This window comes from Scyliorhinus canicula, chromosome 17 (genome assembly GCF_902713615.1).
Source record: "Scyliorhinus canicula chromosome 17, sScyCan1.1, whole genome shotgun sequence".
Classification (NCBI taxonomy): Eukaryota; Metazoa; Chordata; class Chondrichthyes; order Carcharhiniformes; family Scyliorhinidae; genus Scyliorhinus; species Scyliorhinus canicula.
The window spans coordinates 50,357,937-50,372,455 of NC_052162.1; the positions used below are offsets into that span (position 1 = coordinate 50,357,937).

A 14,519-nucleotide genomic window follows, 5' to 3' on the forward strand; every position below is an offset into this window, starting at 1 on the left:
AACCTGGAACTATGAAGCTACAGTGCTACCCACTGTGCTACCGCTGAGTGCTCAAGTCTTCATGGTGTGACTTGAAACCACAACATTTTGGGCTCAAAGGTTTTAACACTACCACTGAGCCCTGGCTGATGAAGCGTTTTCAAGATTATCTCATTGCTCACCCTGAATACCCATTTGTCCTTTTGTATACTGCTTGCCATGAACACATCCAATTAATTAATTTCCTTTTAATGTCCTGTTTAAAAGCAACCTTTTACATGTCAGGTGAAATTCAGTCTCAAATGTAAATTCCAGCATTGATGGCGGATTTCTGGGCTGGCACAGGGTAGGGGTTAGGAGGTTGAGGGACCTGTTTGTGGAGGGGCGGTTCGCGAGCTTGGGGGAGTTAGAGGGTAAGTTTGGGATCCCCCCGGGGAGCATGTTTCGGAACATGCAGGTTAGGGCGTTTGCCAGGCAGCAGGTGGAGGGGTTCCCCTTGTTGCCCCCACGTGGGGTACGGGACAGGGTGCTCTCGGGGGTGTGGGTTAGAGGAGGGAGGATTTCGGACATATACCAGGTAATGCAGGAGGTAGATGAGGCCTCGGTGGAGGAACTGAAGGGTAAATGGGAAGAGGAGCTGGGTGAGGAGATTGAGGAGGGGACGTGGGCGGACGCCCTGGAGAGAGTGAATTCCTCCTTTTCCTGTGCGAGGTTTAGCCTCATACAGTTCAAGGTGCTGCATAGGGCCCACATGACTGGGACGAGGATGAGTAGGTTTTTCGGGGGAGAAGACAGGTGTGCTAGTTGCTCGGGGAGCCCAGCGAACCACGCCCACATGTTTTGGGCATGCCCAGCGCTGGAGGAGTTTTGCAAGGGGGTAGCAAGGACGGTGTCGAGGGTGGTGGGATCCAGGGTCAAGCCAGGCTGGGGACTCACAATATTTGGGGTTGCAGTGGAGCCGGGAGTGCAGGAGGCGAAAGAGGCCGGTGTCCTGGCCTTTGCGTCCCTAGTAGCCCGGCGGAGGATTCTTCTTCAGTGGAAGGATGCGAGGCCCCCAAGCGTTGAGGCCTGCATCAATGATATGGCGGGGTTCATCAAATTGGAGAAGGTGAAATTTGCCCTGAGGGGATCAGTACAAGGGTTCTTTAGGCGGTGGCAGCCTTTCCTGGACTTCCTGGCAGAACGGTAGGGAAATAGGCCGGCGGCAGCAGCAGCAACCCGGGGGCGGGGGGGGGGGGGGGGGGGGGGGGGGGTTTGGTTTGGTGGGAGGGAGAACTGTGTACATGGGTTTGTGGGAGGTGGCGGGTGTTATCTCAAGTTCCCTTTTGTTGTTTGCTTTTTTTTTTTTGCAGTTGCTTTTGTAGTTGGGTGGGTGTTGTTCTTGGGTTTTTACCATGGTTGTTTTGTTAATTTTGTTTTGTTGTTTATATTTTGTGAAAATCTTAATAAAAATTATTTTATTTTTTTTAAATGTAAATTCCAGCACTCGAAAGGAACAATAAAACCAGTTTACAGTGCAACTGAAAAATTGAGAATTCCACTTACATGAAGTCTTCATCTTTTGTTGTTCGTATTCTAACATATGCATCGATTACTGCAGCTTTCCGGACAGTCTCACATCTCACATACTCCTTTCCATCTTCATCTCGGAACGTGCGATAAATTTTAAGTCGTCGTCCTGTTGCTGAGGAGTTAAGGCTGGTAACAGAGGCTGTGTCATCATCTTTGTGAAATATTCCAGGCGTAGGAGTGCTGCAAGCTAAAAGAACAACAATGTTACCATGTTATTTCATCTCAAATCAAACGGTCATGTCATATTTAATCTAGAAATGAGAAAAGCAGAATCTGAGTGCACACTGATCTTTCAACTCAGAGCTGAGTCCCAATCCAATTTAGACTAATAAAATGAAAGTCTGCTGGCTATGTGAAATAGGTTTGGGCAATTTCAAATCAGTTCCTAATGGGCACTGCCCATAGCAGAAAACTGTACGTATTTTAACATTAAATGATGTCTCATATGAGGGGCCACTGGATGGTTGGTGCAGTAAAGAGTACTCATCTGAGGTACACTGTTAGAGCAGAGTTTAGATAGTTTTACTCTGCAGTTATTTATAAATGTCCTTAAAAGCTTTGTGCAAACACTAGGGGTCTGAAGTGGAAATAGATACATGCTCTAGTACTCACATCCAGTACACAGATAAACACAAGAGTTTAAAAAGACAAAAACAATTGTATTGAAATACAGCTTTATATAAATGAGGGGCAGCATAACAAATCAGGTATGATGATGGTTTAAGATTCTATATGTTCTGGAGAATCCAGTTGATGTTCACTCCTGCCATAGGCAGGGATACAGTTCCATGGCACGTGACCTTTAGCAGCTAATTTTTAACTGTGATTCGAGATATAGCATGTTGACTATTTAATCATGTAATTGTTGTTGAGCCCAATCCTGTCCTCATCTTATGTTCCGTCATGGGTGTCCCTTTAAGAGAGGTTTTTGTCTTATCACATGGTTTCAGTGATGTCATTGTATGGGTTGAGCTGGGCTGTGGCTCTGTGAGCTGTTTTTACTTTTGCTGTCACATTTGACTGCTGTGGACTCAGGGAGAAAGAAGTATTTTCTTCCTGTTTTTCTATTTTCATTTTAAATATCTGTTCCATAAAATATCCTTTGATTATAGCTACCTGCTATTTTGGTAACTTTAGATATAGTTTGCTTTCCGGAAGGGTTTAAACCTGTTGGTGAGATGGGGTCAGAATCTCAGGGAAAGCCAGTCTTATTCAAGTGAGAATGCAGAGTGCTAGGCCACACCCTTGAAAAGAGTGTTTTGGTGTATGGGATTTTGTTTTTGAATTGGAACAGTTAAGGGGGAATTCATTAAGTGTTATACATAGATTACTATAGTTGTGGGGTATCTTTATGTTTGTAAATGATAAAAACTCTTGCTGTGTGTGTTTATATAAATGTTAACTAATTTCTTAGAATTCTTAGTTCTTTGATTAAAGTGTATCGGAAGACTGTTGAATCACACCTCATGTGAAGGCTCTTGTGCTCATCCTAGCAAAATTCAACAAAAAGTTATAGTCAGATGAACTCCATAATATACTTTGGAATTCCTAAACCCTGGCCCATAACAGTTTACAGATGCAGCTCCAGCAGCAGTCATTCACTGGGATTCTAGTGCATTGGTAACTAATAACTAATGGTCTGTAACTTCCTCAGAGTGGCATACATCGGTGGATTGCCAGTCTCAACGGACTTACCTTCGCTGGGGTGCCAAAGCCCCCGTCTCATCCAACCTTTCTCACTCAGGCTGGGTGAAACCGGAGCAGCAAAGTGCGCCCTGGCAACATCGGCATGGAATAACTGGTGCGCTGAGAGGTAAGTCACTGCCCTTTTTTACAGCAGTACCTGCCCTGAAGGGAAGGTTTAAAGGGCCAATTAAAAGGCAAGTGGTTGGTCCAGGCTACCCGGGGGGGAGGGGGGGGGGGGGGGGGGCGGCGCGGGCGCAGTAGGCCCCCCCTGGGGGAATCGCATTATGTGTGCGCGCACACGTATATGTGTGTGTGTGTGTGTGTGTGTGTGTGTGTGGGGGGGGGGGGGGGGGGGGTCTTTCCCTCTGAACTCTTTCAGAATAATTATCAGGGCAGAACTGGTAGAACCATCCAAAGTTAGCAATTTAAATCGCTGGTTTCCAGCCCAGCGCAAATGTCCAGAGTAAGGAGTAAGTTCGCACTTCTGGACGATTGCAGGTACACCCCTACTGGGGATTTCTTAGAGGGATTTCCCAGTGCATCATTGGGCTACCTCCTAAATGCGACACTGGGGAACCAGGAAGTTATGGGTCAATGTGTTAAAGCAAGATAATCCATCTGGCCTGAATAATTCAAGATTTGAATGTACACATGATCCTCAGTGCTTTTAACTGGAGAAATGCTTTGTAATTAAGGTATGGCAGCCAATCATTTAATATTTTTTATTCCCTGAGAAAATAAAGCCAAACTAAAGTTGCGGTAAAATAAATCTCCCATGTGCCCCAGTTGATTAATGTGTCGCAATTCAGCCACATAGATCAGAACTCTTCAAACTCAATCAAGGCTTCTGCTGAATTAGCTGGTCTCAGTTATCATAGCAATAAGTTTCTCATGTTATCCTTGAGGACTGGGACAGCAGAGTTTTGCTTTATGATCATCAATTAGTGACATCAGACATGTGGATGCCAGGTGCAGAAAGTATTGATCTCAGCTATGATGCGTTCCACTTAATTTCTGGGCCAAATCATGAAGAATTGCCAAGTACCAGAGGCCTGCTGAAACCTATGGAAGTGTATCACATTGAGAGAGAAAACTGATGGGTGACATCACAGAACATCACTGATTGAGAGCATTCAGGATCACAAAGATTTCATCAGCGGAGGTGGTGGAGTCAGAGTCATTAGGGACATTTAAGCGACTCAGACAGGCACATGGACAGCAGTAAATTGAAGGGGTGTAGGTTAGGTTGATCTTAGATTAGGATAAATGGTCGGCACAACATCGTGGGCTGAAGGGCCTGTACTGTGCTGTACTGTTTTGTCTCTGGGACAGCAGATGTTCCACCTAATGATCATCACCTAGTGACTTCAGCCATGTGGATGCCAGGTGCAAAAGTGTTGATCTCAGCCTTTTAAAAAAAAATTTATTTTTCTATTCTCATGTTGCATCTTCAGTCAACCAGATGATTGTCAACAGTACAGTTCTTCCTCGTTTAATCAATTCCTTGGTGTAAAAATGCTATTTTGCTCAACAGCATGCAGTTCTGTTCAATACATATTGGAAAGGGTGCAGAGGAGATTTACCAGGACATTGCTTGGTATGGAGGGAAGATCTTATGAGGAAAGGCTGAGGGACTTGGGGCTGTTTTCGTTAGAGAGAAGAACGTTAAGAGGTGACTTAATAGAGGCATACAAGATGATCAGAGGATTAGATAGGGTGGACAGTGAGCCTTCTTCCTCGGATGGTGATGGCTAGCACAAGGGGACATAGCTTTAAATTGAGGGGAGATAGATATAGGACAGATGTCAGAGGTAGGTTCTTTACTCAGAGTAGTAAGGGCGTGGAATGCCCTGCCTGCAACAGTAGTGGACTCGCCAACATTAAGGGCATTTAAATGGTCATTGGATAAACATATGGACGATAAGGGAATAGTGTAGATGGGCTTTAGAGGGGTTTTACAGGTCGGCGCAACATCGAGGGCAGAAGAGCCTGTACTGCGCTGTAATGTTCTATGTTCTATGAATGTTAAAACAAAATCCCGTAAATTTATCATTTGTATTCTACAGCAAAAAGAGACTTAGCTAAAGCGACATCGCAATTCTGCTCAACTGCCTCTAATGTTTAATAGATTCAGCAAATATTGGATGATCGTTTTTATTAGCGCAGTTACTGACATTGTTGCATATTTGCAGTCAAGAAACTTCTCACAAACTACCCATACTCAATTAACATTTTCACCCTGTGCGGTAAAATTTTAATTTGCCATTCTAAGCTTCATCACTTACCCTCCAACTGACATCCTGCAACACCCACCTTTAGTCCCACTTCCTGCAGCACTCGGTTTCAGACCCTCTTCCTGCAACACCTGCCCACACATAGCTGCAGCTAAATCTTACTGAGCAGTCAGTAAATAATGCCTCTCCTGCAGAAATACCAAGCAAATGCCACTCACATGAACCTTTCCTGTCCTTCTTCTCCTTTTTGTCGCGATCCTTATCATTCCCAATTTCCTCTCCCATCAACATCCTCTGAAGTTCTTTCCGCTCCTGCTCCTCACGCTCGCGTGAAAGCTGCGAGCTTGTTTTCTTATTCTGTAACATGTTTTCAATATTTTTTCCCATTTCCTCAAAATCACTGTCTTCTGCTGAGCTGCTGTCTGTGTCTGTCGAGAGAACTTCTGTTGATGATAGCACCCTGAAAGTAGACAAAGAAATGTGACATTCTCTGGGATTACACTTGGCAATTTTGTGAAAAATAACTTTATCAGTTTCAAATGCACCAACATGATTTCAAACAATGCTATCACCAACCCGATTGGAATTCAGCCCAAACACGATACTAACACTGAAGTTCAGCCCATATCCCTCTTTTGGCATAAGTATGAAGGTGTACTGTAATACTGTTAGAAACTAAACTGACTAATCAGTTATCCTGGGGAAAAAAAGTTGATAGACAGCATTGGCGACATATTTGAGAGGCATACTTTGATGTTAGATAGTAATATTCTACTCAGCACAAGTCTATTTCCAGGCTACACAAAATATTCTGCCATGCAATTGAGCTACAGTTCTTTTCAACTTTTTGCATATAATGGACAAGCAAAAGGGAGAGTTGTCTTTGAAGTTCTGTAAGTGCCAAGATGGGAGCATACTTCCAATTTGAAAAATTGAATGATACCTAGAATCATTCTCCTTCATCCAGAATGTTCCACACTTAGGAGTTAGAAGGCTAATGGATGAAAAAACTACAAAATTAAGTCAGGTTTAAAATGCAAGCAGCAGTGTTGATAAAAGTATGGGTATTTCTGGTATTATTTTACATGCATATCAATGGTCACCTATCACATGGTTCCGCAGAAGCAACCATTAAATGCATGGAATTACTTTTCACTGCAAGATACAACAGTAAAGTCTCCAAACCATTCACTATTTGGAAACTAGGTGCATTTGGACCTCGTTTAATTTAAGAGAATGCACCAAACTGCTTTGCCAGCAACGTCAGGTATTTATAATGTACACTAACACAATTATTTTAGCATTCTTACTAGTGGCACTAAAGTTTTAGTTGTGATTTTGAGGTCCAATTTCAAATGAAATCACCTCTGGCAGGAAACTTGAAAGTCCCGGGAACTCTTTTATTTATTCCAACACTAAGTTATAGAATCACCACAGCACAGAAGATGGCCATTTGGACCATTTGCCCATGCTGGCTCTCCCAAGGAGTAATTCATGGACTGCCACTCCCCCGCCCTCTCCCCACATCCTTGTACATTCCTTCTTTTTCAATAGTTAAAAAATGTGGAAAAAGTTACGGCACAGAAAGAGACCACTCTGTCCATCGTGTCTGCGCCGGCTGAGCAATGAGCTAACCAGCCAACTTCCTTTTTCCAACAACTGGTTCATAGGCCTGTGGGTTACGGAACATTAGGGACATATCCAGAAGCCTTTTAAATGAGGGTTCCTGTCTCGGCTACCCACTCAGGCAGTGAGTTCCATACCCCTATCGCCCCCTGGATTTTTTTTTATCTCCCCTCTAATCCTTCTAGAAATCACCTCAAATCCGTTAGCCACTGATTTAGGTCCCTCCCGTTCACTCTATCCAGAGATGTCATTTGCAAACTCTGATCATGCTCCATATCTTTAAGTCCAAGACATTAATATACAGTGCGAAAAGCAGGGACCTAGTACTCAACCCCAGGAACCCGATTAAAAACAGCCTTCTAGTCGCAAAACACACAACAAACATGATTTTTTTTTTCCCTCCCACTGAGCCAGTTTTGATCCAGCTTGCTATATTCCCTTGGATCTCATGGTCTTTAATTTTTTTAAATCAGTCTGCCATGCAAAACCTTCTCAAGCACTTTGCTCAAAACCGAGCAGGCCACATCAACTGTACTATCCTCATCAATCCTCCTTAGTAACACTCTGGTTACACCTCACTTATTAATACACGAGTCAGACTTTGTAGCACTCTAAATCATAGAATTTACAGTGCAGGAGGCCATTCGGCCCATAGAGCCTGCACCAGCCCTTGGAAAGAATACCCTACCTAAGCCCTATCACAATACCGCCACCCTATCCCCGTAACCCCACCTACCCTTTTTTGGAAACTGAAGATATAATTAGGAGAGTTGATCAGGGAAAATCAGATGTGTTTATTTAGGCTTTAAGAATGCTCTCAACAGGGTATCTTATAACAGATTACCATGTGATTGCAGATGTATCGCAAGCTGATTAGCAGACAGGAAGCAAAGACTTTGAATAAATGGGTCTTTTTCCTATTGGTAAGCAGTGACGAGTGGGGTACAGCAGGGATCTGTGCTAGGACCACAACTGTTCACATTATATATTATTGATTTGGGCTTTCAAACTAAATGTATTATCTCCAAATCTGCAAATGATACAAAGTTGGGTGGGATGGGAGGGTGAGCTGTGAGGAGGATGCAAATGCTTCAGCGGGATTTGGACAGGCCGAGTGAATGGGCACATGCATGGTAGGTGCAATATAATGTGGATAAATGTGAGGTTATCCTCTTCGGTAGCAAAAATAGGAAGGCAGATTATTATTTGAACGAGTGTAAATTGAGAGAGGTGACTCAGCGAGACCGTGATGTCCTCGGGCATCAATCGCTGAAAGTAAACGTACAGGTACAACAGGCAGTAAAGGCGGCAAATGGTATGTTGGCCTTCATAGTGACAGGATTTGAGTATATTAACTGGGATGTTTTCTTGAAATTGTATAGGGCATTGGTGAGGAGGCCACACCTGGAGTATTGTGTACAGTTTTGGTGTCCTTATCTGAGGAAGGATGTTCTTGCTATGGAGGGAGTGCAGAGAAGATTTACCAGGCTGATTCCTGGGATGGTGGGACTGTCATACGAGGAGAGACCAAGTTGGTTAGGATTATATTCATTAGAGTTTAGAAGAGTGAGAGGGGATCTCATAGAAACGGATAAAATTCTAACAGGATTGGACAGGGTAGATTCAGAAAGAATGGTCCTGATGGTGGGGAGTCCAGAACTAGGGGTCATAATTTGATAAGGGGCAAACATTTTAGGACTGAGGCGAGGAGAAATTTCTTCACCCAGAGTGGGAAATCCGTGGAATCACTACCACAGAAAGTAGTTGAGACCAAAATGTTACATGGTTTCAAAAAGGAATTAGATATAGCTCTTGGGGCTAATGGGATCAAGGGATATAGGGGGTGATGTGTTATCTGTGTTGGTCTAACATCGACTGCAACTGGATGCAGTAAAACGAGAAACAGGCTTCTGACACAGGAGATGGTCCAACACTGTTTTATTGAACCTGATGTTTGCTGTACATAATCTGCTGTGGGTTGACACTCTATTAACCTAACTGATAACCTCCTATTGGCTTGACCAGACTAGCTCTCTATCACATGGTGATGATGTTCACTGGCCTGTGCACTGCGACTATCTCCCTAGCCGTGTCCTGTGAGAGAGGGAGAGCCTTAATGGCCTGTGGGCTTTATAGTGGTGGTGTCCTGTCTGGTGATTGGTTGTTCTGTGTCGTGTGTATTCATTGGTTATCCTGTGTGTCAATCACTGCCTGTCTGCATCTCATGATATACATGAGTGGATATTATGACAGGGGGGAAAGGCAGGCTCAGGGTACTGAATTTGATGATGTGCCAAGGTCATAATGAATGGCGGAGCAGGCTCGAAGGGCCGAATTGCTTCTATTTTCCATGTATATTTCGAAGTAAGAATTGGTGATATGGTCAGGATGGTGTGCGACTTGAGGGAAAACTTGCAGGTCGTGTTCCCATGCACGTGCTGCCCTTGTCCTTCTAGGTAGTGATCACAGGTTTGGAAGTGCTGTTGAAGTTGCCGCTGTGAACCTTTTATATGGTAAACACTGCTATCACCATGTGCATTGGTGATGGAGAGTAGATGTTTGATATAATAAATGAGTTACTGACGAAACACTTTGTTTTGCCCGGAGTGTCAGGCCTCCAGATTTTTTGGAGTTGCCTTCATTGAGGCAAGTGAGTTTTCTAATACGCTCCTGACTTGTACGTTGTACATGGTGGACGGGCTTTGGGGAGTCAGGAAATGAGTTACTCACCATAGAATATTGAGTCTCTTGATTTTGTCTTGTAGTTACAGCATTTAAGTGGCAGCTTCAGTGAGATTTAGGATGTTTAAATTGGGAGATCTAGCAGTAGTAATTTATTTGTGCTTAGATTGCCTCTTGTTGGAGAGGGTCATTGTTACTTGCCATGTAATAACCCAAGCTTGAATGTTGTCCAGGGCTAGCTGCATCCGGACAGGGACTCCTTCACTATCTGAAGAATTGTGAATTTTATAGGGCTCCTTGATGTCAGATTTAGTCCAATATTTCATTGATGTCAAAGGCAGTCACTTTCACCTCATACATGGAATTCAGCTCCTTTGTCTATGTTTAGATCAAGGTTGTAGTGAGGTTTGGATTTGAGTGGCCCTGGTGGAACCCAACTGAGCATCGGTAAGCAGATTATTGGTGATTTATGATCGAGCATAGACTGAAGAGACAGTAATTGGGCGGATTGGATTTGCCCTGCTTTTTGGGGACAGGGCACACCTGGAAAATTTTCCACCCTTTCAGGTACATCCCAGTGTTATGGGCTGCACTGAAATAGCTTGGCTAGAAGCACGGGTAATTGGGAGCACAAATCTTCAGTGCCACAGATAGGATTATGTTCGGGCTCATAGCCTTTGCTGAATTCATTGCACTCAGATGCTCATCTGATGAAGTGAACTGAATTAACTGAAGATTGCTATCTATGATGGTGCAGACCTCAGGAGCAGTCCGAGATGGATCATAGACTCAGCACTTCTGACTGAAGATATTTGCAAATACTTCTGCCTTGTCTTTTGCAATCATCATCAATGTGGATGAAGATATTCATACAGCCTCCGTGTTCAATTGTTCACCGCGATTCATGATTGGATGAGGCAAGAATACAAAGCTTGGATCTGATCCATTGGCTGTGGGATCACTTGGCTCAACTTCATGTTAATTCCACTTTTTGGCTTGTGTGCAATAGCTTCACCATGTTGCCACTTTATTTCTGGATAAATCGGGTGATGTTCCTGGCATCTTCTTTTGCACTTCTCATGGAAACAGTTGATCCCCTGACTTGATGGTAATGGTAAAGTGAGAGATATGCCGAACCATGAGGTTATTTTGAGTAATACAGCTGATAACCCACAGCACTTCTTGGATACCTAGTTTTAAGTTGCTAGAAATGTTCTGAATCTACCATTTTGCATGATGTTAGATTTATACAATAAAATAGAGGGGCAGCCTCAGTAAGAAGACGGGAGTTCAACTCCACATGGTCAGTGTTAAAATGTCAATAGGGATGGGATACTGACCAGAACAACTATAACTAGCCAGTACTTAACACTAGCATTACCAGACACTGATATTGATTGAATCAATGAACAACGTTGTTAAAATATATTTTATTACTTTAGTTAGAATTCAATTGTATATTACTATTACCAGTGTGGTATTCTGAGAGAGCATACCACTCATATGGCTTAAGAGTGAGGTAAATTTCTACAAGTATGGAATTTAAACATACAAGATCCTGGGGGGGTCTTGACAGGGTGGATGTGGAGAGGTTGATTTGGGGAGAGAATCTAAAACTCGGGTTCACTGTTTAAAAATAAGGTACCGAGCTGGTCGACTCCATACTGGAGGTAGACCGTAAATACTCCGAGGCCCCGACCGTAGAGCTCCTGGTGGAGAGGAAAGAACTACAAAGGAACTTTGACCTGCTCTCCACCAGGAAAGCAGTGCACCAACTCCGCCTGTACAAACACGGAGACAAAGCCTGCCGCCTATTGGCACACCAGCTGAGAAAGCAGGCAGCCACCAGAGAAATTGCGCAAATCAGGGGTACCGGAGGCACGTTGGAAACAGAACCAGAGAGGATTAACAAAACCTTCAAGGCCTTCTACCAAGAGCTGTACACCTCAGAGCCCCCAACGGGGAAGGCTAGGATGAACCAGTTCCTTGATGGACTGGACTTGCCAGTCGTGGGAGAGGGCAGAAAACGGGACCTGGAAGCACCACTAGCACTGGGAGAGATCATGGACAGCATTAGCTCCATGCAGACGGGGAAGGCGCCGGGACCGGACGGATTCCCGGCGGACTTCTACAAAATATTTGCGACCGCGCTGGCCCCGCACCTGCGGGAGATGTTCACAGACTCGCTAGCTAGGGGCACACTGCGACCCACGTTAGCACAGGCCTCAATCCCGCTGATACCTAAGAAAGACAAAGACCCAATGGAATGTGGGTCATACAGACCCATCTCATTGCTGAACGCAGACGCCAAAATACTGGCCAAAATCCTAGAGGACTGTGTACCCGAGGTGGTCACAGAGGACCAGACGGGCTTAGTCAAAGGTAGACAGCTTACCTCGAACATCAGGCGCCTGCTGAACGTGATGAAGACCCCCTCCGGGGAGAGAACACAAGAGGTGATCGTCTCTCTGGACGCAGAAAAGGCCTTCGACAGATTCGAATGGAAATACCTCTATAAAACAAAATCCGGGGGGGGGCTAGCCCTCCCAAACCTACAATTCTACCACTGGGCGGCAACAGCCGAGCGAGTAAGGGGATGGATCCAGGAGCCAGAGGCTGAGTGGGTGCGCGCGGAGGAGGCCTCCTGCGTGGGGACCTCACTCCGGGCCCTCGCCACGGCAGCACTCCCATCCCCATCCAAAAAACACTCCAGTAGCCCAGTGGTGACAGCCACCCTCCAATCCTGGAACCAACTGCGGCAGCAATTTGGCCTGACCAAAATGTTGGACAAGGCTCCCATCTGCAACAACCACAGGTTCACACCAGCACTGACTGACGCTACCTTCAAAAGGTGGAGGCAGGACGGAGGGACATTGACAGTCAGGGACCTATACACGGACGGCAGGATCGCTACACTGGACAAACTGACAGAGAAATTTCGGCTAGCCAGGGGGAACGAGCTACGGTATCTGCAGCTCAAAAACTTCTTACGAAAGGAGACAAGGACGTACCCACAATCGCCACGACAGACACTACTGGAAGACCTACTGGGCACAAGTATCCTAGATAAAGGGAACTGTAGCGACATGTATGACCGACTGGTAGAAAGGGCCGACACCGTACTGGACGCAACAAGAAAGAAATGGGAGGAGGATCTGGGGATTGAGATAGGGTGGGGACTCTGGAGCGAGGCACTGCATAGGGTCAACTCCACCGCCACGTGCGCAAGGCTCAGCCTGACGCAACTAAAAGTGGTACATAGAGCCCACTTAACAAGAACCCGTATGAGTAGGTTCTTCCCGGAGGTGGAGGACAGATGTGAACGGTGCCAAAGAGGCACAGCCAACCACGCCCACATGTTCTGGTCTTGCCCAGACTTGTGGAGTACTAGACAACCTTCTTCGAGGCTATGTCCAAAGTGGTGAGGGTGAGGGTGGAGCCATGCTCAATAGTGGCGGTCTTCGGGGTTTCAGACCAGCCAGATCTATTCCTGGGGATGAGGGCGGACGCCCTTGCCTTTGCCTCCCTGATCGCCCGCCGTAGAATCCTGTTTGGCTGGCGGTCAACAGCACCACCCAGAGCTGCAGAGTGGCTGTCCGACCTCTCGGAATCTCTCCAAATGGAGAAAATCAAATTCGCCATCCGAGGGTTAGACGACGGCTTCCACAGAACGTAGGAGCCAATCATGCAACTGTTCCGGGACCTGTTTGTGGCCAACGAACAAGAGGAAGAATAGCCGGGTGGCCAAGAATCAGGGGAAAATGGTCGGGAGTCGGGGGAAGGTAGCCGGGGCATGGAGGGGAGAGATGGACGGGGGACGACGACGGCTAACCTTGAGGCGGGAGGGGCAAATCAGCGGGGGGGGGGGGGGGGTGACAACAGCTAAACCTGAGGAGAAGGCAGCGAACCGTGGAGGGGTAGGTAGGGGGGGAGAGGGGGGCCGGCGGGGGGCAGGGAAGCGGGAGCCGGAGGAAGTACACGGGATGCCAAAACGTGCATGACTTCTCCAGGAGTGGGGAACGAGGAAACTGGAGATGGAGGACGGGAGGAGCGGCAGAAGCGGGGGCGAGCGTGGGACGGCAGCGAGACCCGTCCGGGAAGGGCGGGCGAGAACAACACACAGCACAGCCAAATATCGCACACTGTGATTTTCTCCCCGGCACCCAAAGGTGTGCTTACACCCCCAGTCCCTGCCCCCCCCCCCACCCCGCAGGCAGTCGCCTACTTATGTGGTGTGGGTAATTTTGCCAGATGTACAAAGATGCCGCTGTCGAGCTGGTGCACAATACCCCACCAGTTATTCCATTTCATATGTTATTGTATTATTTTTAATGTTGGGGTGTGCCCTTCTCCTCTAAATGTGTGTCTTATTCTGTGTACATAACGGTAATTATACCTTGTTCAAAAAAAAAACAATAAAAACATTTATAAAAAAAAAAAAATAAGGTACCGCCTGTTTAAAACAGAGGTGAACTTTCCTTCTCACTGCGGGTCATGGGTCTTTGGCACTCTCTTCCTGAAAAGTTGTTGGAAGCACAGTCTTTGAATATTTTTAAAGCAGAGGTTGACAGACTCTAAGTAAGCATTAATAAGTTATGGGGGGGGGGGCAGGATGGAGATTTGAGGTTCCTATGAGTTCAGCCATGATTTTAATAAATAGCAGAGCAGGCTTGAGAGGCTGAATGGCCTATTCCTTCTTTATATGTTTAAGAGAGCAGCTTTGGTAGCCTACAATACTGA

At 45.8% G+C, this 14,519-nt stretch overlaps 1 protein-coding gene across 5 annotated transcripts in view; it reads right to left on the bottom strand.

The window, feature by feature from the left end:
* taf1 (TAF1 RNA polymerase II, TATA box binding protein (TBP)-associated factor) overlaps positions 1–14,519 on the bottom strand; it is a 191,159-nt gene that overhangs the window by 88,274 nt on the left and 88,366 nt on the right. For all 5 annotated transcript variants that reach the window (XM_038776265.1, XM_038776262.1, XM_038776266.1 and 2 more), the window contains 2 exons: positions 5,690–5,931; positions 1,525–1,738 (listed from right to left, as the gene is read on the bottom strand). In XM_038776265.1, coding sequence (XP_038632193.1) covers positions 1,525–1,738; positions 5,690–5,931 — 456 coding nt within the window. The remainder of the gene's footprint in view (positions 1–1,524; positions 1,739–5,689; positions 5,932–14,519) is intronic.